Source organism: Aristolochia californica, unplaced genomic scaffold (genome assembly GCF_029961685.1).
Source record: "Aristolochia californica isolate CCGP_79_NKW_82.1479 unplaced genomic scaffold, dmAriCali1.0.hap1 SCAF_14, whole genome shotgun sequence".
Classification (NCBI taxonomy): domain Eukaryota; kingdom Viridiplantae; phylum Streptophyta; class Magnoliopsida; order Piperales; family Aristolochiaceae; genus Aristolochia; species Aristolochia californica.
Genome location: NW_027181815.1, coordinates 9,348,322 through 9,371,010, shown reverse-complemented (window position 1 = coordinate 9,371,010; position 22,689 = coordinate 9,348,322). Strand labels below are relative to the sequence as shown.

Below are 22,689 nucleotides of genomic sequence, written 5' to 3'. Positions count from 1 at the left end.
TCTTCTGAACTAATATCATAATCACTAAAACTATCACTATCATCATCATTAACCACCCTGAATAAACACAACAATAAACATAAAAATCCGAGTAGGGATAACATAAATATCATACATTTAACAACGAAAGGGTAAAAAACTTACAAGGGAGAAGACGTTCCACACTCAGACACTGATGCAAGAGACAAACCTCACTTCATGCCCTTGTGTATTAAACCTATATAGATAATAGTTTGTACATAAAAACAAGTCATGTAAACTTTCATAAATATACGAACATAAAATACTTACTCCTGTGTATGTGGTAATTCTTATTCTTGGGGACAAGATGTTTCACCAATAAAGTTTCGATTCCTCGTACCTTCCCTTTCATGGGCCCTTTTTCTTAGGACCTTTTCTAAGAAAATCTCAACCATAGACCGATTACTTGAAGCCATCTCAAATAATTCAATCAAATTATTATCATTTTCCACCTTTGAGATAACAAAAACCCCGTCAGAAAATGGAATTTTGGCCTTAATAAACATTTGATGAGTATCACCATCCCACCCCATGATTCTGTACAACATTACTAAGAATTTGCTAAACTTAGTCGAAACTGCAATCCTTTTCATTTGTGATCCACCTCCATCATAACTATCAAAATATCTAGACTTCTTTTTCAATTTTCCATTGTATCGACAGAAGAACCCAACAACTAACGCCATATTATCTATAAAAACTACATACATTAGTAAGAGTTTATTTATGCAAAAAATTATCTAAGTTTTAATTTTTATGATTAGTCCTAACAATGCAAAAATACACCTAAGTCCAAATTCACCGAACACCCCTAGTAGAGCCCCATATGACTTCGCAGTTACTATGAACCGTACCTCGTCAATGATGGGGGTCGAACTTCGTTGGCTAATGGACGCCCGTGCAGGCAACTCAGCCTAGTTTGAACTGGACCCAACCTACTCTTAATCAGATTCTCTACCCATCCCTAGGGACACGTGAAAACTCAATAAAACATAGACAAAAAATTTACCATGTGGTGGTTATGTATAGCACCCGAATCTCCTCACCACATGGCAAAATCATTCCATAACACTTCAAAATTATTCAACAATATTTAAAAATTAATCGAACTAATTCCATAACAGATGACTAGTCCTAACAATGCAAAAACACACCTAAGTCCAAATTCACCGAACACCCCTGGTAGAGCCCCATATGACTTCGCAGTCACTACGAACCGTACCTCGTCAATGATGGGGGTCGGGCTTCGTTGGCTAATGGACGCCCGTGCAGGTGACTCAGCCTTGTTTGAACTGGACTCAACCCACTTTCCATTTCCCAACCTACTATTAATCAGAATTTGTACCCATCCTAGTAACTAGGGCAAACATAATAAAACAAAAAACAAAACAAAAAAACCCATGTGGTGGATATTTATAACACCCAAAGCTCCTCACCACATGGAATGATCATTCCATGACACTTCAAATTTATTTAACAACAACTAGCAACTAAAAATCCTGCAAATCTTATCTCAATAAAGTAAAATGCAACTTCATAAATCGTAAAATTAAACGAAATTAACTAAAATTAAACTAGCAACTTCAGAAAATACAACATTCAATGGCATAGGAATCCATAAACTAAAATACAACAAATTATGCAGAAAATCCATAAACTAAAATTAAACTTTACAATAATTTTAATTTATCTGCAATTGACAGAAATTTCATTAATATAAAATCAGAAATTAAACAGTAAATCACAAAAAAAAAATATAGTAATTAAACACCTAAATTAAAATCAACATTATAATTAAGCACAATAATTAGATTCAATTAACAAACGCCCTAAAAAATCACCTTGCTAAATTGGCTTCTGAAATTCAAATTGGGGTTTGGAGGGTGAGTAGGGCTTCGGTTTTGAGAGAAGGGGCGGCGAGAGAGTGAAATAATAGGGTATTAAGAGAGGGGGCGACGAAGAGATGAAATGATAGTTTTCGGTTTTGAGAGAGGGGGCGACGAAGAGATGAAATGATAAGTTTTCGGTTTTGAGAAAGGGGCGGCAAGAGGATGAACAGAGGGGAACGGAGAAGAAGAATGAGAGTCTAGGTTGAGGCGAAGAGAGAGTGGTTGAGAGAGGGGCGTCGAGGGCGAGGGCAAGGCAGAGCAGCGGCAGCAGGGGAGCGGCCGAGGCCGAGTGGCGGCAGTAGGGGAGCGAGCTGTAGCAGGGGAGCGAGCGGCAACAAGGGAGCCACGAGAGGAGAGGGGCCGAGACAAGAGGCTAGGAGAAAGATCGTGTAAGAGATTAGAATGAAAAACATATGTGAGGGCTGACGTGGCGGGTGTTTATGTGGCCCTAAATGATAGGACAAAAAGAAGATAATATATAATGACGTGGCAGGTTACGTGGTAGATGATGTGGCGGGATAATGATGTGGCGACTTATGTTTTAATTTATTCATGTTACACTGATGACATGGCAACACATAAGCGGTCAAAGTTTACGTGTCACCTTTGACTGTCCACATGTACAATGGACCGGTCAAAGTTCGGTGTCCACATGTATAATGGATCGGTCAAAGTTCGGTAGTTTTGCAAAGAAGTTGCGATCGTTGTTTTCATAAATAAATTTTTTGTATTTTGGTAAAATTCCCTATTAATAATCAATGACACCTATTTAATAATCTAACGCTTGTGAGAGAGTCGGACGATTCCACCCACCCGAGCTGAATCGTTGACCATAAAAAAACGTATAGACTCGCCCAAGTCGGCGTAAACTCACGAGTCGTTAAAACCATGGTTAGGTCTCCGGCATGAACAGCCGGAGTTGATCTGGTTCCCGATTACAGAGTGACTAACGCGTGATAAGACCCAGGACTCGCCACATGCGGAAAAGTGAAAACGATTGCCGCATGGCACCGACAGTTCCAGCGATATTGCCCGAACGTCACGACATTATTTACCGGGAAATCCCGGGTGGGCTGTGAACAGCTGAACATTGACAACCGGTTGAGACGGTAATAAATAATTGCATTGTCGTCCTCTCAGTGCCTCCAGTTAATGACAGCAAAGAAAAACTACATAAGAGGGGGGGTGGAGGAGAGAGAACGAGGACGCGGATGGAGTGATAGATGAGCGAGCAAAGAGGGCAGCACAGTCCTCTCTCCTGCTCTTCTTCCTGCATTTTACCTGAGGGTCTGTGGTTGGCCCCGACGGTGTTCAAATAATTTTCAGCTGATTTTGGTTCCTCTAAGCAGGACAAGAGGGGAAGGAGGAGGTTTTCCGATTTTCCTTTTTCCTCCTGCATCAGCAACTGAATCATGGAGGCAAATGCTGGAATGGTCGCCGGTTCTCACAAGCGAAACGAGTTCGTGAGGATTCGCCAAGAAGGGGAAAATGGGGTTTGTACTTTATTTTTATCAATTTGGTTTATTATATGGAATTTGGTCGTCTTGGGGTGCTTACATTTTGATTTCTCGTGGTGGGATTTTGGTGTTAGGACCAGATCTTATGCGAATCATAGTTTGTTTAACTTTTCGACTTCCTTTCTTGTGTTTTTTCCTCGAAACTGAGTCTTACGTTTTGTGTTTTGTCACAATTTACGAAACCTGGATGTTTTTCTTCTTGTACTTTTTTGGGATCTCGCTCTGCTTCTCTATTCTCAAGCAATTTAGTTTCTTTTCCTTACCCCGGTAGACACAATTCGTCCTCGAGTTTGGTTGGATAGTTGATTCAGTTCTACACACTGAACTTGGAGATCCATCGCCTATCAATTTGCTATACCTGTGGCTATCTCAGATTCTGTAAATTTCTTCTTTTTTGTTTTTGGTCAGGAATTTGAGAGTCTTTCAGTGTAACCTCAGACTCGTTTTGAGTATTCCTTTGTGTTACTGGATAGATCTATTGAATTTTCTACTGTATCTTCTATTTTTCTGCTTTAAAATTTTGAAGAATTATCTATTAGTAACGAAATGGCTGCATTGTCTAATTTATACTTCAATCTCGTGGTATGCTTGAAACTGAAAACCTTGGTGACTTTGTCAATTTTGTAACGAAGTTCACTCATACTGCTGTTGGGCCGTTCGCTGGGATTTACTTAGAACCTATTACTGTTTCATGTATCATTTAGTGGTCTCTGTTGTCCAGCAGTTGTTTATATCTGTCTGAGACCTGTTAAGCAAAAATGTAATGGTGTTATTGGACTTTGTAGTCCTTGGTTGTCCTTATCTTCTGGTAGGAATTAATGTTATTCTTGGGATCTATTTGTTTGAAAATGAAAAAAAGTTGCTTCTTTTAGATTCTTCCTACATTGTAAAGATGCAGACGTAGGCTTTAGAAAGAAACTCTTGCAGCTACCATGGGATTCTTCTGAATATGTATTTTTATATTTGTGTACAATGCAGCCTAAGCCACTGAAGCATTTGAATGGTCAACTTTGTCAAATCTGTGGTGAGACTGTTGGGCTTACAGCTACTGGTGATGTCTTTGTTGCTTGTAATGAATGTGCCTTCCCAGTTTGCCGCCCTTGCTATGAATATGAACGAAAAGATGGCAACCAGGCCTGCCCTCAGTGTAAAACTAGATACAAAAGGCACAAAGGTTTGCATATTAATCTATTATATTTTACCTTTTAAAGCAAATAATAATCACGGTTTGATGCAAGTTATGGACATCTAATCTCTTCTCGGTGAACTTTCAGGAAGCCCTCGAGTGGAGGGAGATGATGAAGAGGATAATGTAGATGACCTTGAGAATGAGTTTAGTTACAAGCATGCCAATGGAAAGGCTAGTCGCCAGTGGCAGTCACTTGGGCAAGGGGAAGATGCTGAACTGTCATCTTCCTCAAGACATGACCCAATTCTGCTTCTTACCAATGGGCAACCTGTATGTGTGAACTGGTTTCTAAGAATACTTTCTGCTGTGCTTTATGGATTCTGGTAGGCCTGACTGAGTATGACTTTTGCTCTGAACTGTCAGTGTAGTATGTGACTCACCAGCATGAAAGGGCAAAAGTGTGACATAATTCAATAAATTCTTAAAGTACTGTTTGCAATGAGAATGTGTATTCGATAGTTAATAGCAGTTTCCCTGAGCTATATAAACCTAAGATAGTATTTCGGTGTTGTGTAAGCATGTGATACTGAATTTTTTAAATCAGAGGTGATGAGTCAGAATCTGACAGAAATAATCTGGATAGGTTTGACTGTTGTGAACTGAGCAGTCCTTATTGTTTTTATTTAGTCTTTTTGTGTTTATAATATTGAGGTCATTAGTAGATTTTTTTTTTCTTTTTTAGAGCAAAAAAGAAAAGATTTCTATTATTGCCCTAAACCCTAAATTGTTCTGAAACATTTGGCTGCTAAACAGGTGTTTCCCAAGCCATGAACATTGGTCATATAGCTGATAGTTGGCAACATCAAAACTCCGAATTCTAGCATTAAACGACAATAAGGAGTTTCTTGAACTTCTTTTAACCTAATTAAAAATGGTTTGCTGATAGGTTGGAACTGGCCCAATTATCTAATTCAAAGTATCACTTTCTGGCTGATCAAACCCCAACAAGAAAATTTCTGTTGAAATTTTAGAACTGTGTACTTGGTTGATAGGTGTATTTTCATTATGAAGCTGAAATTTTTGAAACTCTGTACTTGTTTGGTCTGTTCCTAATCAATAAGGAGGTAAGGAAGACAAACAAGTGCAATTAAAAAGTCTTGCATTCAAGCTTTTGTAGTGTTGAGAGTTTAACACATGGAATGGCTTGTTGGCATTGGCTGATTTCTGGCTTGAACCTTTACTAAATGACTGACTGTAGATTGAACATGCTTATAAAATGGGTATAGTTTTCTCTAATAGTGCCTTTATTTTATTTCTGAAAATATTATTTTACCTTTTGTTATTGCTAAATGCAACCTATCAGGTCTCTGGAGAAATACCTGATGGAATACCTGACAATCAATCTGTGCGTACTACACATTCTGGTCCATTGAGCTCTGGTGAAAAACGGGGTCATTCATTTCCTTACATTGATCCAAGCCAGCCAGGTATTGTGTAAGAACTAAGATTTGGTTCCTTTTCTCATCAACTCTTCATTCATCTTATATTGACTTCTTCAATCAGTGTTTGACTCTGTAGTGTTTATGTTTACAGTTCCAGTGAGGATAGTGGACCCCTCTAAGGACTTAAATGCTTATGGGCTTGGAAATGTTGATTGGAAAGAAAGGGTTGAAGGTTGGAAACTCAAACAGGAGAAAAACATGATGCAAATGACTAGCAGATATGCTGAAGGAAAAGGAGATTTGGAAGGAACTGGTTCTAATGGTGAAGATCTCCAAATGTATGATCTATGATCTACCTGTCTTTTAGTTGTAAACTGATGGTTATGCAAATGAGTGATTGAGTTGGTGGAATGTTATTCCAACTTTGAGTGTGGAAATGATTCCAAGTTTACAATCATAATAAAGTCGTTCCACATTGGGCCCTACAGAACCATAACAAACTTTCATTCTTGGAATTACTTTATTAGTTTGCACAATCCCTCACGTTGTTTCATGTCTTTTTGCCTCAGGAGTTGCTTGATATTTCTTCTCATTTATGAATATTAACTGACGCATATTACCCAACCATTTTTACTGTAGGGTTGATGATGCCCGCCAACCTTTGCACCGTGTAGTGCCTATTCCTTCCTCTCACCTTTCCCCTTACCGTGTTGTGATCATACTTCGGCTTATTATTCTGGGGTTCTTTCTACAATACCGAGTGACACATCCAGTAAATGATGCCTACCCCTTGTGGCTAGTGTCTGTTATTTGCGAGATCTGGTTTGCTCTGTCCTGGCTTCTAGATCAGTTCCCAAAATGGTATCCTATCAACCGCGAGACATATCTTGACAGACTTGCTTTGAGGTTAGTCATATTTTCATTATCATCTGTTTTGTATCTTCTGTTACAAAAAACAAAAATCTGTTTTGTATCTACTGTACAGCTTTTGGAATCCGGGTCAACTTAATTTCTGATTCACAGATATGACAGAGAGGGAGAGCCTTCACAGTTGGCTCCTGTGGATATCTTTGTTAGTACAGTGGACCCCCTTAAAGAACCTCCTCTTGTCACAGCCAACACTGTGTTATCCATTCTTGCAGTGGATTACCCGATGGACAAAGTTTCTTGCTATGTTTCGGATGATGGTTCAGCCATGTTAACCTTTGAGGCTCTCTCTGAGACCTCAGAGTTTGCCAGGAAATGGGTTCCGTTCTGCAAGAAGTACAACATTGAGCCCAGGGCTCCTGAGTTCTACTTTGCTCAGAAGATTGATTATTTGAAAGATAAAATTCAACCTTCTTTTGTGAAGGAGCGCAGGGCAATGAAGGTATGTTTGGATTTGGTCAGTGAAGGGAATAGGATGTTCGAGGAACTAATTCAGCTGGTTCAGTCAAGCACTTGTCTGGTTTAATTTCTTTGGTCGAAGCTTCCAGAAAACAAGATATATCCTTGTTGAACTTTTCAAATATGTGTTTTAAGCCTTGGGCAAAGTTTGAAACTAATATCATGATCACATCTAAGTCTTTAAACTTGCTAAACGTCGGAACTGTTTGTTTCTCAGAGAGAGTATGAAGAATTCAAAGTATGTATCAATGCCCTTGTTGCTAAAGCACAGAAAACCCCTGAGGAGGGCTGGACAATGCAGGATGGGACCCCATGGCCTGGAAATAATCCAAGAGATCACCCAGGAATGATCCAGGTAAAAGGACTTGTCTACATCTTCTATTTATCTATTGCTGTTTCATCTTGATTGGCCATTGTGTAGTTCTCTTCCTTTTTATTTGAAAATTACAGGTCTTCTTAGGCCACAGTGGAGGCCTTGATACAGATGGCAATGAACTACCTCGACTCGTCTATGTTTCCCGCGAGAAACGCCCTGGCTTTCAGCACCATAAAAAAGCAGGAGCTATGAATGCTCTTGTGAGTAACCACATTTTAGTTTGGTTAATTTGCAGTTTTTTTTTTTTTTTTTGTGGAATTAGCTTTGCAACATGTATATTCATGTGCCATTATGGTGTTATGCAGATTCGAGTATCCGCAGTTCTCACTAATGGTGCATACCTTCTCAATGTTGATTGTGATCACTACTTCAACAACAGCAAAGCTCTTCGGGAAGCGATGTGCTTCATGATGGACCCTGTCCTTGGAAAGAAAACATGTTATGTTCAATTCCCCCAGAGATTTGATGGGATTGATCTGCATGACCGATATGCTAACCGCAACATTGTTTTCTTTGATGTATGATATTCAGCTGAAGCATTGTCTCTTTCATACTGGTTAGGTGGTAACTGGTTTCCTCATAATTGACTTGTATTTTGCAGATCAACTTGAAAGGGCTTGATGGCATCCAAGGTCCGGTTTATGTGGGTACAGGTTGTTGTTTTAATAGGCAAGCATTATATGGGTATGATCCAGTACTCACAGAGGCTGACTTGGAACCAAATATAATTATCAAAAGCTGCTGTGGTTCAAGAAAGAAAGGGAGCAGTGGGAACAAAAAATATATTGATAAGAAGCGGGCAGTAAGAAGAACTGAATCCACAGTTCCTATCTTTAATATGGAAGACATTGAGGAAGGGGTGGAAGGTTTGCCAATAAAACTTCATAAGCTTCTCTAATTTATAATAACTGTCCGGAATGTAGTATACCCATAAAGATTGTGAAGGAACATTCTAGAAAACCCGTTCTTTATCATGATGGTTACTTCTATGTGATAATTTACTATGAAGATACGAAAATCTTATTGTTAAGTTGGGTCCAAGGCCCTATCCCAAAATGATAAGCCACCTTAAGAAGCCTCTTTCCCAACTAATAAACTCAAGATCTTTGTACTCAGTAATCCATGTGGGACTATTCCTCAACCCTCCCCCGTGTAGACCCTCTTTTGTGGCTCTACAAGTGGATATTTAAGAGTAGGCAATTTAGGTGTAGGCCCTCTTTTGTGGCTCTATAAGTAGATAGTTTAGTTGTAAGCCCATATATGAGTACCTGCTCTAATACCATGTTAAGCTGGGTCCAAGACCCTATCCTAAAATGACTAGCCACTTTAGGAAGCCTCTTTTCCAACTAATAAACTCAAGATCTTTGTCCTCAGTAATCCATGTGGGACTATTCCTTAACACTTATGATAACTATTTCATTAAAAGAGACCTTTCAATAATTAGGCACTCATGGCTTCATGTTCTTGCATTGATAAATTCACAGTTTTTGTGTGTTGTAAGTTTTGTAACATGCCAATGTCTGTGATGTGTAGCAGTTTGTTGATGACTAAGATGGTACGCATGGTTATTCTAAAAAAGTAAAAAGATGGTACATGTGGGTTTTTAAAAAAAAGAAGCACACTTAAGTTTTTTACTCTTTTGCACTTCGTTCACATGAGCCCCATTTGTAAGACATGTTACCACAGCATGTTAACACCTGAAGAAAAAAAGTCCATGCCTTGTTGTTTTTTCCTGGTCCTTTTTTCCTTGATGTTCTTATTGAGCTCAATTAAGCCAGGTTTGAGCTTCCTGTACATGCTAGGAAGGAAATACTGCCATTATTTTTGTTTTCTGGTGCAATATTGCTAATCTTCCTACTGTTGCAATGTGGACTATAACTTACAGTGTTGCTAACCTTCTTAATGTTGTAATCTGGAGTTTAAATTTTTTGTCCCTTCTAAACAGCAATTTTAAACAAAATTGTAAATAAAAAACAACTGAACCAGACACAAAATTATCTTTGCCCTCTTATTGTAGTTGTTTGAAGATGAGCCTGACTTTCCTTTTAGTTATATGCGATGAGGAACTTTGGCTTGCAAAGATTAAGCGTTTTTTCCAAAATCTAATGCTACCAGCTGATGCCTTTCTGCTGCTATACATAGGTCCTATTAAAAATTTTATATATTAAATGATGTTTATAATCATTTTTCTAAAAGTTCCTATAATATGTCCAGGGTTTGATGATGAGAGATCCCTGCTTATGTCTCAGAAGAGCCTAGAGAAGCGGTTTGGCCAATCACCTGTTTTTATTGCTTCCACCTTCATGGAGCAGGGAGGAATACCCCCTTCTACAAATCCAGCAACACTTCTGAAGGAAGCTATCCATGTGATTAGTTGTGGTTATGAAGACAAATCTGAGTGGGGCAAAGAGGTAAGAGAAATTCATTTAGCAGATCTAGTTACTGAATTTTCACAATATACTTAGTGTTTGTTCTTTCTTTTGGACGTAGATTGGGTGGATATATGGGTCTGTGACTGAAGATATTCTTACTGGGTTTAAGATGCATGCTCGTGGTTGGATTTCCATCTATTGCATGCCTCCTCGTCCAGCATTCAAGGGATCTGCACCCATCAATCTTTCGGATCGTCTGAACCAGGTGCTTCGATGGGCTCTTGGATCAGTTGAGATTTTGTTAAGCAGGCATTGTCCAATATGGTATGGTTACAGTGGAAGGTTGAAACTGTTAGAAAGGCTTGCTTACATCAATACCATTGTTTATCCTTTGACTTCCATCCCTCTCCTTGCATACTGTGTACTTCCAGCTGTGTGTCTACTCACTGGAAAATTCATCATTCCAGAGGTTAGTTATTTTTCTTTTCCTGTTTTCATCTGTTGTTCTTTTTGCTTTATTTTGCCAATTGGAGTTGTTCATGTGCGAGACTAATGTGCATGCATAATGGAGCCTTTGTTGGTTTGGTTTGTAAGCAGAGATATTAGGATTTTTTTGGCTCCTCTCCCATATTTATAATTTAAAATTATAAATAATTACATCAATTTCCCTACAGTCCATAAGCTCTAGGGATTTAGTTTCCAAGAGAAAATACTTTTTTTTTCTGGAAAATAAGTAAAATGTAATTATACCTTGTAACATTCCCCCTCAAGATGGAGTATAGAAGTTCACTTGTTACAAAAATTGCCTCATAGCCCCCATAAGCGTAAAAAAGAAAATACAAATTTGGTCTTCAAAATTTTAGATTTTTAAAAATATGTGGTCCACGAGGCTTCAACAACTTTAAATTTTGTGGCTTCTATGGTCTTCGACTTTTGAGCTTGCATTTTGGCTTCAAATTTTTACATTGTAGGCTCTACCAAACCTCTTTCTTTGTACTTCTTCTATTTTTCTCCCTCAAGCTGGGAATTACTCTTTATTTTTCCAAGAGACCCAACTTGCACAAATGTAATGTGAGAGAAAAACATCACTCTTAACCAAATGACAAGACTCCATACATGAGTGTAAAAAAAGGCCCATGTCGGAAAGCTCTGCTCAATTTCAAAGACGGAGAAACCCATTTTTAAGGGCATTAGAAATAGTTTACTAACTTTTTAAGGGTAACTTGAAAATTTACTACTTGGGTGAAGAATAAACTAACTCGACTTGAGTCACGTTAGATGTTGGGTACACTTATGTTCTTGTTAGGTAGTGGGTCTTATAGGCATTGCTTTGAAGTGATGAAAAATATGACCCATTGAAGAAATACTAGAGTTTTCACAACAACTCAAAGATGTAAGTGAATACAACAACACTCATGACTTCAAACCGAATTTCTAAATGTAAAAGCTTCAAAAATAGGGAGGCACATAGCAAATTGATCGATCAATTTACAGGAACTCGGCTTTTGAAATCCCAACAGTAATTGGAGAGGTCTGCTACAAGCCAGCAATAGCAGCGAGTGAAAAATCAAGGTGACCAGATTTGACCAAGGAGGACTAGAGAGAGAGAGACAAAACTTCGATTATGCAGTAGATTGGCTGCAATATTCAACTAAGAAAACTGACCATGCAATAAACCTGATTATTGACCCAGGTTGACCACAAATTTGGACCAGAATATTGACCATAAGTTTCACAAAAATCTAACAATGGGGGGATGTACCTGCTGAAAAGTTTAGCAAGAAAAGTCCAATTAGTGCCAACCATCCAACGACTGTGAAGACAAAAAACACAATTGCTGCGATGACGAATATGAGACACCAATGCTGGCAACTTTCTCTGAGTTGGATGAAACGCTCAAGCAGCAATGAGAGCACCTTATGTCTGAGAACTAACAACTCATACTCTTCTTGATTTGACCAAATATGTGTCATGCTTTGAAGTCCTGGTTTTGACGGTATTGTATTACAGCTTCAAAGACCTTACTGGCTTCAAGATAAGAGAGAAAACAACCTTTCAAACTTATCTATTTCCTCTTATATCTTCAAGGTCACTGACTTGATCAACCAAATTTCTGACACAGAGAGGCAAATTGAGGAGGTAGGCACTTAGGGCCCTTCAACGTGCTATCAAGCATGAGAAAGCTCCCCATTCAAATATTTGCATTAATGGTCTAGTCGACATATACTCCAGCTATAACGCCAACTCTGAATCCGACTTGTGTTTAGATTCTTCTCAGAGTTAAATCTTGTAGAACTCCTAGTGCTACTGGCAAGAGCATAACAAAATTTACAAGAAGGTGCTGGCAGTGTCTGCGAGATTCCAAACAGATGCATGCCAAGTTGAAGGCAGAGACTGGAACCAGCACATCCTCTTCATTCTTGCTTTTTACCTCATCTCCCAGGCTGAGACTGATCAGTTTCAGGCCCCAGAATCCTTAATACCATATGAAGGTGTTCCATTGTTTTGCTTAATATACTATGGGGTTGAAGATAGCTATCAGATTCTGGATGCACAGCTGGTGCAGTATTGGAAGAAGATGCTGGAACCTTTTTTGTTCTCTTGCTGTAACTTGGGATGTACCTCTATTCTTTCTTCGACTCTTCGACTCTTCGACTCTTCGACTCTTCGACTCTTCGACTCTTGCTTAGAAACACCCAAAAACAGAATTAGAGGAATGATGCTCAGTGTTGACTTAAGTTCTGCTATAGGAAAAGAGGAACTGATCCTGAAGTGATTTATCTTGATATAACAGCTGTTGAGATTCTCAGAAAAGGGCACACTGTCTTCTTATCTTGTGGATTGATTGAACAACTCTTAATCGCCAGGGTCTAACCAAGGAGTAAATGGATCAAAGGAGGCCACTGCTGCATTCTGTATGAATCATCTGCAGATATACAAAACTACACTCATCAATTTATACTTGTGAATAACTATAAAGTAGCCCCTTGAACCATCCATGTGGTTTCCTGCCGCCTCTGTTTGGCAACCACTGATGGTGAAAACATAACGATGGAGGCAACTGTCAACACACTTAGGCCAACATCCATCATAAACTTAGGTATTTTTTATGCTCTACAAAAGACCACCTAAAAGATAAGCATGAAGAAGATGCTGTTTTTTCTATGGAGGGGGGTCTACTTCCAAAACTAAAACCAGGGCCTTGAGAAAAAGGTGCCCATTAGTAGAGACAAAACAACACTTGCCTAGAGAAAAGAAACCCATAAAAGGAGACACGGGTAGAACTTCCAAAAAAATGGATGATTGGGTTCTATGTAAAATTTAAAACAAGAAGAGTTCCTTCGAGCAGATTCATATGACTGACAAACATGAATTGTGAGGAATTGTGAAACGGAAGATAAAAATCTTACAACAGAAACTGTTGATGAAGAGCGGCTTATAATGGAGAAAGGAAACTGATCACTATAGTTGAAGTTATGGTTTCATGGCCTTTTTCTTCAAATGCAGCTCAACTTGAAACGATAGGCAAAGGTGGACTATGACTCATAAATTTGCAAAAAAAAAGAGGGAGGAACTTTGGACTTTGAAAAATTTGAGTGGCTGTCACTAATCGATACCTTTGCCAAGACTCTCTGTGGCATCAAATTGAACAAACAATGAGGTCAAAATTAGATGAAAATTTTGAGAATTAAAATAGATAATAAGGGGGAGACTAAAAGGAAATCTAAGTGAATAAGAAGACTAATAGTATTTCATAAGAGCATGAAGAAGAATTGAAACTAGCTAATACAAAGAGGAAGTTTGATTGAACAACCACATAATCTCTGTGAGTTTATCAACTCAAGACCTAGACAATCTGCTTTGATACCAAAGTTGAATTTGGAGGAGGAAAGAGATAGGAGAGATTAGGATGTTTTGACCCCTCTCCCTTATTTATAATTTAAATTGTATAAAAAATTACATCAGTGTTCTTTCTGTAAATCCTAAGAATTAGTTTTAAAGGAAAGCACTTTCCTGGAAAATAAGTAAAACCTAATTACACCTTCAAGTAAGTTGGAAGTTGCAAGGTAGGTTTTTTGGTTATATTTTCTACCTTTCTACCCGTCTATTCATAGATGGATATGGAGCAAAAATACTTGGCCATTTAAGGATTTATGTAAGATTATCTTTGTTATTGCATATTGTGTATTAGTGGGATGAGTATTTGTTGGGTGGAGCCTGGTTCCATCCTAAAATGACTAGCCACTTAGATGGCCTATTGGTCAACCTTATAATCTAAATCATTTTCTTAATATTTCTCAATGTGAGACTTTTTCCTACTCAACACTTCCCCTCATGTCCAAGTTTACACGTAATGGGCTTGTGACTTGTCCACAACACATAAACAAGTTGACTCTCACCTTATGGAGCCCACAAGACACAATAACCTGGGGAGCACATATTGGGCCTTGGTCCATGCACATAACTTGCTCTAATACCACTGTTGGGTTGAGCTTGGTTCTATCCCAAAATGATTTGCCCCTTAGGAGGCTTATTGTTCAACTTTATAACCCAATTATTTTTCTCAACACTTATCACTGTGGGACTTTTTTGCACTCAAAGGTATGGATAAGGTTATTCATTATCTGATTTTTCCTTGTGGGTCACATTTTGGGGTTGGTTTTTCAATTTTCAAACCGCTCCCCTATAAGCATAAGAAAAGAACCTTTCTTAGAGAATGGATGATTTAAATTTTAAAGACTATTTAGTTGAAAATGACATATATGCCTACTCCACTTATTTGATGACTTCTATTGTACTTTTTTGTTTATTAATGGTTTTATACTTTGTGATTTAAAATCTTAATTTGCCTTTTTACTATGGGTAATCGCTTGTTAAATGGGTATCTGAACACCCATAATTTCTTCTAGATGAAATGCATAAAGTGCGGGTATGAGCTAAGTCATAGTGGGTTATGAAATTGCCCTTGTTTACAGCCTTGTAAGGGCATTGTTGAAGGGTGTTCTTTCTAAAATGACAGGCTGGGGTTGGGAGGCTTTTTCTCAACTGTAAATTAATGATATTTCAACCAACAGCAGAAGAATAGCCAATAGAAGGCCTGGGACCTGTACACAAAGATGGTTATAAAACACTATTTTATCACTAGCATCTCTTCTCATGTCCAAGCCCAATGGAGCAGACAATGGGCTTGAGGCATAGAACATGAAGTGGGATGAGATTAAGTGGACCCAGGCTTGGCTTGAGTTAAATTTGAAGTCGTGTAGTTTTCTTCTCAACTTTTAACTTAGGATCTTCCAAACCTACAGTAGGTGTGGGACTTCTACAAGTCATATGGAAGGTCATACATAAAGGGAGAGTAAGCACCTAGATCAGTCCTAATACTGGATTCTCTCTCTCTCTCTCTCTCTCTCTCTCGCTTTCTCTCTTGTTCTCTCTCTCTTTGTCACTCTCTCTCTGTTTCTCTTTCTCTTTCTCTTTCTCTTGCTCTCTATATCTAAAGGCACAATCTGCAAGTGTGATATCAAAATTCTTTGAACAATAGGTGGTCTGGGTGATCCTGTAAAACATCTTAGAGAAAAAACAGAAGATTTGGGGAATGCTTCTAAAAGACATTTAGCATCACACTTTCCCTGTGCATTATAAAGGATTCTGACTTGGCCTTGAAGGCATTGTCAACTAAAGAAAGGGGTACATGTTGCGGTGGTGTTTGCTTACAGAGCAGCAGTTTTAGCTATATACTTCAGATCAATGATTGTCTGCTGGGAGGATCCTGGAAAGACTTCTGACAGGGTATGCAATAGTGTAGGACCAGATCCTGGGCTTTCTAAAAAATAGGGAATCTAAATTGTCTATCTGACCATGGTTTTTAGGTTAATATTTTACTTGAAATGCCATTGAATTAGTTATTGTTGAAAATTCTGCACACACTACTTCCTCCTAAGCTGTGGCTTTGTTGGAGTTACTATGTCACAACCAGGTTTCCGTACCTGGACTCAGAAACCTACTCAGGCACCTGAAAATTTGGGTCGGGTTACCCGAGTTGGATTTAGACTTGCAAGTCTTGGGGCAAGTTAGTAGTAGTACTCGGGGTGAGTCACGGGTGACTTGCCCATGATAGAAGGATTGAGTTTGCCCCCCGACCTGACCTGCTCCCTCCTGAATCCTAGTTGCTCTGGCTGAGTGGCAGGTGGACTTGGCAAGTAGAAAACTGTCATCACAACTATTGTGGTCTCTCCTTTGTCTTTTTATCAACTTCCTCTGAATAAAGGAACTGTTTAATAAAATCTCTTTAGGTATCCATTTGCATGTATGTTCTTTCCTAATCCTGAACCATGGGTAAACCCTGGCAACTGGTATGTTATCATGAAGTTATATGACACACAAACACACAAAACAAAAAGTAAAACAAAAATAAATTCTATGCTTGGATTTTATTTACTTATGTGGAGTATAGAGACAATATGTTTGATTAATAATCTTATTTTCAGCACTAAAGGATTAGAAAATGAGGGACATATATTCCTTAGCATTATCTGAACGTAAGACTTTAATATTGGATGAATACTGAGTATAAACCATAGCATGAAAAGATTAATATTTGGAGAATTGAAAGGACTGAAAGCAAATATCCTTAGTTTCATATTTACACTTGGACTTCTACTCAGAACAGTTTGATAAACTCTTGTCTGGGCCTCTAGGGCGTCTCTACCTCTAGTGGAGAGGGATTCACAATAAACCTTTTCTATTTGGGCAAGAAATATGTATGGTGCCATTTTTTGGGCAAGTTGATGTATTTCTTTATGATTTATTTTTCCTTATTTCAATGGAAATACTGTCAAATGGTTTTCATTTCATTATGTATACAGAACGTTGATTGCCCTTACTGTATATTTTAGTATTGTTGTTAGTAACTTTGGTAGTTTTACCGTTCATTAGTGTACAATAGTTTTTCACAATTCTAATTGTCGGGGAAGATTCCACAAAGAAGTGAATGTTGCAAACTATTTGGACTCAAATACTCCGATGAGAATAACCCTAATTACTATTATAAAATTCCATTTTACCCCTAAAGAATTGGTAGAATAGTGAATTATGTCATTATGCGTTTTTTAAGTTCTTGTTGTTTGAGTAACTAAAACCTAGTTTTTTTTTTACGGTAACAGTTTTATCTTATTTATACTTCATTATCTGAAATTTTGGAAACTACTATTGTATTTGCAGATAAGCAACTTTGCTAGCATGTGGTTCATCCTGCTCTTCATATCCATATTTGCTACTGGAATTCTGGAGCTTCGCTGGAGTGGAGTAGGGATTGAGGATTGGTGGAGGAATGAGCAATTTTGGGTTATTGGTGGCACCTCTGCTCATCTTTTTGCCGTGTTCCAAGGGCTACTGAAGGTACTTGCAGGCATTGATACCAACTTCACAGTTACATCCAAAGCATCCGATGAAGATGGGGACTTCGCAGAGCTGTATGTATTCAAGTGGACGAGCCTTCTGATACCTCCAACTACAGTACTCGTTGTGAACTTGGTTGGCATAGTGGCAGGGGTTTCTTACGCCATTAACAGTGGTTATCAGTCCTGGGGACCTCTGTTTGGGAAGCTTTTCTTTGCCATATGGGTTATTGTCCATCTCTATCCTTTCCTGAAAGGTCTATTGGGCAGGCAAAACCGTACACCCACTATCGTTATTGTTTGGTCCATACTCCTTGCCTCCATCTTCTCTTTACTTTGGGTTCGTATTGATCCTTTCACTTCCTCCACCCAAAAAGCTGCTGGAGGCCAATGCGGTATCACCTGCTAGTTGGAAGAGGCTTTTTTATTCTGCAAGGTACTCTTTTTCTTTACACTAATTATGTGAATAGCAAAATGATATAAAAAGAACGGGAAAAGAAAGAAGCAGCCTATTGTGACAAAGTGAATATCAGAGGAAGATTGAAGAGTCTGTGGGATGAATTTGGTGAAGGGAGGACATTTGAGTCTCTTTTCAGTTTTCTTCTGGAGGTACATGGGCATATTTATTAGTTTTTTTTTACTGTGCAGATGCTTGATTTGTTTTTCTCACAACAAGATTCTTCCAACTTAAATTGCTTCAAAAAGCTCACACTAAAAAATCTGAATCAAATTGGTTCTAATTTTTTGAAGATTGAAAAAAAGAATTACATATTTCCAGTGAATTAGGTCTGCAAAAGGCTCCGAAGTAGCTCTGCTCATCGACCATCCTTTAGAGTGACTGTTATTTCATTTCTCGACGAGTCTCCTTCCTCAGTGAGATGTTTCCTTACATAAGAAGCAGGTCGTTTTGGCACCGGAATAGACGCGCTTTCTCCGACAAGAAGTGAAATAATGGAGGCCATGGTCGGTCTATCGGCCGGGTCCTCTTGCACACACAAGAGCCCCAATCCCATACACTTCTTCACTCTGTATTGATCTGCTGATTCACGCAGTGATGGGTCCATGAACTCCAGCCCTCTGTCTTCTTGCCACAGTTTCCAAGCCTGGAAAATTTTGAAATCGGATAAGAGATGCGTCCAAAAAAATTACCATTGTCCAAAAGACAGATTTTCTCTTTTACTTACATGTCCCAGTAGGCTCAATGACTCCTCCAAACAGTAAAAATTGCTGTTCTTCTCTCCGCTGACAATCTCCAGTAGTATTACCCCAAAGCTGAAGACATCAGATTTTACCGAGAAAAGTCCATCCAGAGCATATTCCGGTGACATGTAACCACTGTAATCCATTATTTCAAAAGAAAGGTTAGGCGTACCCCCATGAAAGAAACGGTAAAATGGAAAGCGATGAGATTATGTGATGCTGCAGCTCTTACTATGTCCCTACTACTCTTCTGGTGTTTCCTTGAGTCTGATTTCCTCCAAAAATCCTGGCCATGCCGAAGTCTGAGATCTTGGGGTTCATGTCTATGTCAAGAAGAATGTTGCTGGGTTTCAGATCTCTGTGGATAATTCTCAATCTGGAATCTTGATGAAGGTAAAGAAGCCCTCGAGCAATGCCCAGGATGATGTCGAAGCGCTTCTCCCAGTCTAGGAACTTGCGTTTCTCTGGATCTATCCAGTTGGAGAAGAAAGAGGCGATTACGAAATAGATTGTAACGAAGGAATAAATGTATTGGTTTCTCAAATCATACCAAAGAGAAAGGAGTCTAAGCTCTTGTTGGGCATGTACTCGTACAACAACATCTTCTCATCTCGTTCAATGCAGTAACCAAGCAGCCGAACAAGATTCCTGTGCTGAAGCTTGGCGATCAGTATTGCCTCATTTATGAACTCCTCTGCGCCTTGTCCCGAGTTTCTCGAGAGCCTTTTCGCAGCTATTTCTTGACCTCCAGGCAGCTTTCCCTGTTGACACACCAATCCTTCACGGGTTATAGGCTTATTATATAGCTAGTAATCTTTGACAAACAGATTTCAGAATCTATAATCCAGCAATGGAGACCAACCCAGTAGACATGTCCGAATCCTCCATGTCCCAACAAATTTGAATTCGAGAAGTGACTAGTGGCAATTGTTACAGTTCCAAAACTGAAAGATGGAACGTCCAGTTTTTCCTTCTCCTCTGCATTAAAGCTCTGCGAGCTCACTACCTCATTATTCGTCGGTGCAGTTTCGATCGGATTGGCTGAGAACACTTTGAAGAAGTTTTCATCTTTACCTGACACATGATAAATACAAGGATCGGATTGCCGCAAAGAGATGCTAAACCATGTAGCAGTGATCGTTTGTTAATGAAATACCTGCTTTGTTAACATTCAGCCTTCTGAAGCAGCAGTAAGCCACAGCCAGGAAAAGAATACACGAGATAACAGATACTGACACGATGAACGGCAACTTTCTTTTCTTATCTGAACCTGCCAAGAGGACGGCATCGACAAGGATGAACTATTAAGAGAGACAAGCATGTCCCACGAGGAAAGTCGGCAAATCAAGGTTCTAGCTCGCAAGTTGCTTTAATAATCTAAACACGAGTTTCATTGACTGCATTATAGATTGTAGAATTCAATGAACCAGACTCGAGGGCATCAAAAGGGCGTCTCTGTCAAGTGTTCGATCATGATTCCTCTCAAGGTCTAATCTGCTTTAATATGATTTTTTGAGCTTCATTGACGTATTAAATTAACAGTATCATGGACCATGAAGGAGGCCGAACACAGTTTAAATCTTTTGACTTTTGTCGTAATGGAATCTTATCCCACACGCATCCGAAACAATAATCGGTAGTTTTTATCCCTTCGGATCTCGAAATGAAAACCCAGTAAAGACTTGATATTTGAGATGATATCGTTGATGGAAAGAGAATCGTATATAACTTACTTAATTCTGCTCCGGCGAGTCGAATATAAAAGTTTTGGCCGTATTGCTCCTTGATATCCCCGGCGTCCGTCAAGTTCCCAAACCAATTCTGGCATTTGGAGGAAACATTGCCTGCGAAGGAGTAAGCACTGCAGCTACAATTTGTGCTACATCTTTCTCTGCATGCTGCTTCAGTATCAGCATCTGTAGCCGCTTCGTTGTCGGGCATTTTCATCGCCCCCATAGACAAAAACCCATCTTTGTCCCCGCAATCCAACCTTCTCTTGCGCTTACATCCGCGCCTCCGATCTCCGGAATCCCACTCTGGCGGCGAAACTGGTTCGAAGCCGGTCATGCATGCGCACATTGTAGACTTAAATTCGCTGCAAACGCTATTTAGCCCGCATAAGTTGTAAACCGCACAGGCATCTATGGGCTGAGACCACACAGCGCCCCAGGTTTGACTGGTGTCGTACCAGACCAGGCACGTCAGATGCCCAGAGACATCCATCACGAGCCTTGTGTTGTTGTACAGAGACGAGTACTGGAAAGAAGCTCCTTCATCGTTTTTCAGGATTGTGAAATGAAACAAGAAATCGTTTCCAACTTCCGGTATTCGATTAAATGTGCGCCCGTTCCAGTGCCCGCTCCGCCAGTATCGAGCGGACTGGTTCCAGATGAAGAACTGGTAGGAATCTTTAGGATCCACGCCGTAGGAGAAGTCACCGGGAGACGGGTCGCTCTTGTCGTTCCACGATACGAGAAGCCGATTCTGATGAGTCTTTTGGTTGTACCCGATCCTCATCTGTGGTAGGAGTGTATCGGTTGGATGGTCGAAGCTCTGCCATAGGACAACATCTCTCCCTGCGGAACTGCCGTTGCTGGAATTTTCTCCCGTCAAGACTAGATTTCCATTATCCAACAACTTCGACTCAGGATTATTCCAAGTGATCGCTAAAACATTTGTAGACCAGAGAACGGTTTGCCCGGCGTCAAGGAGGACCAGGTTTCCGTCCTCGTGGATGGTGAGAATCCCGGAAGAATCAGAAAGTGGCTTCTCTCTGTTTGCTACCCAGACGACTGTCTGCGTGGGGATTCTTCTATACCAGATTCCGAGGTAGCGATTGGACGAGTTGTTGGGGGAGAAGAAGCCTAGCTCGAAGACGTTTTCCGGGGAGACAAGGGACTGACCGTCTTTGATGGATCGGGTCCGAGAGATGGTCTCCTCTGCGTGGCAAATCAAAAACAAGGAGAGAGCGACAGAGATCCAAGAGAAACATCCCATTTGGGTAAGGTTGAGGTTACGAATCTTGATCTGGAGAACAAAAAAGACGCTTGGGTTATATTGGATCTGTCAACAACGAGCAGGTTGCTTTCTTTCACTGTGCATTCCAAATTGTAATTCCCACAGCAGGTAGAACTTCTGCCTGTGAAAATAAAAAAAAAGTTTTTTCGGTAGAAATCGATGACGTTTCGTTCAATTCAACAAAGTCGTCGTGTCCAGTTCCACAAGAATGATTTTAAATGATTCATCACCGACCCCAGTTCTATACTAGACTCACGAGTTCCCAACCCGAGTTAGGTGGGGTTAGGTGACCAAGTTGTTCTTGAGGTTAGATCAAGGAGCCATGCTCCAAACATTTTGTATCATTTCATTTAAAAATTATATAATAGCAAATAAGAAAAAAAATTCATATAGGAATTTGGAAAAATTAAGATATACCCATTTGAGTAAAATAATTATCTTGTAAATGTCAGAAGGGAAAAATGGTAATCATTTGCTAAATTGTCGACAAAAAACTCAATAGATTAAGTGTATTTTTTTTTATCATAAGGATAAAACACAAAAAGATTGAAAATATGCATTTCAAATTCCCCCATTGAATGCATAAATAGTTTAATGTTAGTTGCCTTAGGCACTTAGGAGAATTGATAGATTAATTAGATATATTAAACTGATAATATTATTAATTATGACTTTATTGGCAAAGTGTAAGATACAAAATTACTCTTATTAATTAATTTTAAAGTTATTTTTAGTAATAAAAAATATTTATGTGATTTTAAATATTTTCATCTAAATAAAATTAACACTCAAAGTGTATACAAATACTTAGAAATATAATAAATTTGTCCAATATCAATACTACATGATTATTAACTAAAATTAATGTGTTTAAATATAAAAACTTATACCCAATTAGCATTGATAAGAAAATTATTTAAAATTTTATTTAATATACTTAAA

At 39.0% G+C, this 22,689-nt stretch overlaps 2 protein-coding genes across 2 annotated transcripts; one reads left to right on the top strand and one right to left on the bottom strand.

Moving 5' to 3' along the window:
* The first annotated feature begins 3,085 nt into the window (after positions 1–3,085).
* On the top strand, positions 3,086–18,176 carry LOC137949640 (probable cellulose synthase A catalytic subunit 1 [UDP-forming]). The gene is made up of 14 exons (XM_068795752.1): positions 3,086–3,403; positions 4,406–4,601; positions 4,702–4,886; positions 5,920–6,043; positions 6,150–6,336; positions 6,638–6,904; positions 7,022–7,367; positions 7,602–7,739; positions 7,835–7,960; positions 8,066–8,278; positions 8,362–8,626; positions 9,975–10,171; positions 10,251–10,601; positions 17,354–18,176. The coding sequence occupies exons 1-14, from the start codon at positions 3,323–3,325 to the stop codon at positions 17,936–17,938; spliced, it is 3,261 nt and encodes a 1,086-aa protein (XP_068651853.1). The 5' UTR covers positions 3,086–3,322; the 3' UTR covers positions 17,939–18,176.
* A 168-nt stretch (positions 18,177–18,344) lies between these two features.
* On the bottom strand, positions 18,345–21,726 carry LOC137949365 (G-type lectin S-receptor-like serine/threonine-protein kinase At4g03230). The gene is made up of 7 exons (XM_068795438.1): positions 20,463–21,726; positions 19,886–19,999; positions 19,592–19,803; positions 19,280–19,490; positions 18,962–19,199; positions 18,714–18,864; positions 18,345–18,632 (listed from the first exon to the last, which is right to left on the bottom strand). Exons 1-7 carry the CDS (start codon positions 21,724–21,726, stop codon positions 18,345–18,347), a joined length of 2,478 nt encoding a protein of 825 aa, XP_068651539.1.
* Between the last annotated feature and the right edge of the window lie 963 nt (positions 21,727–22,689).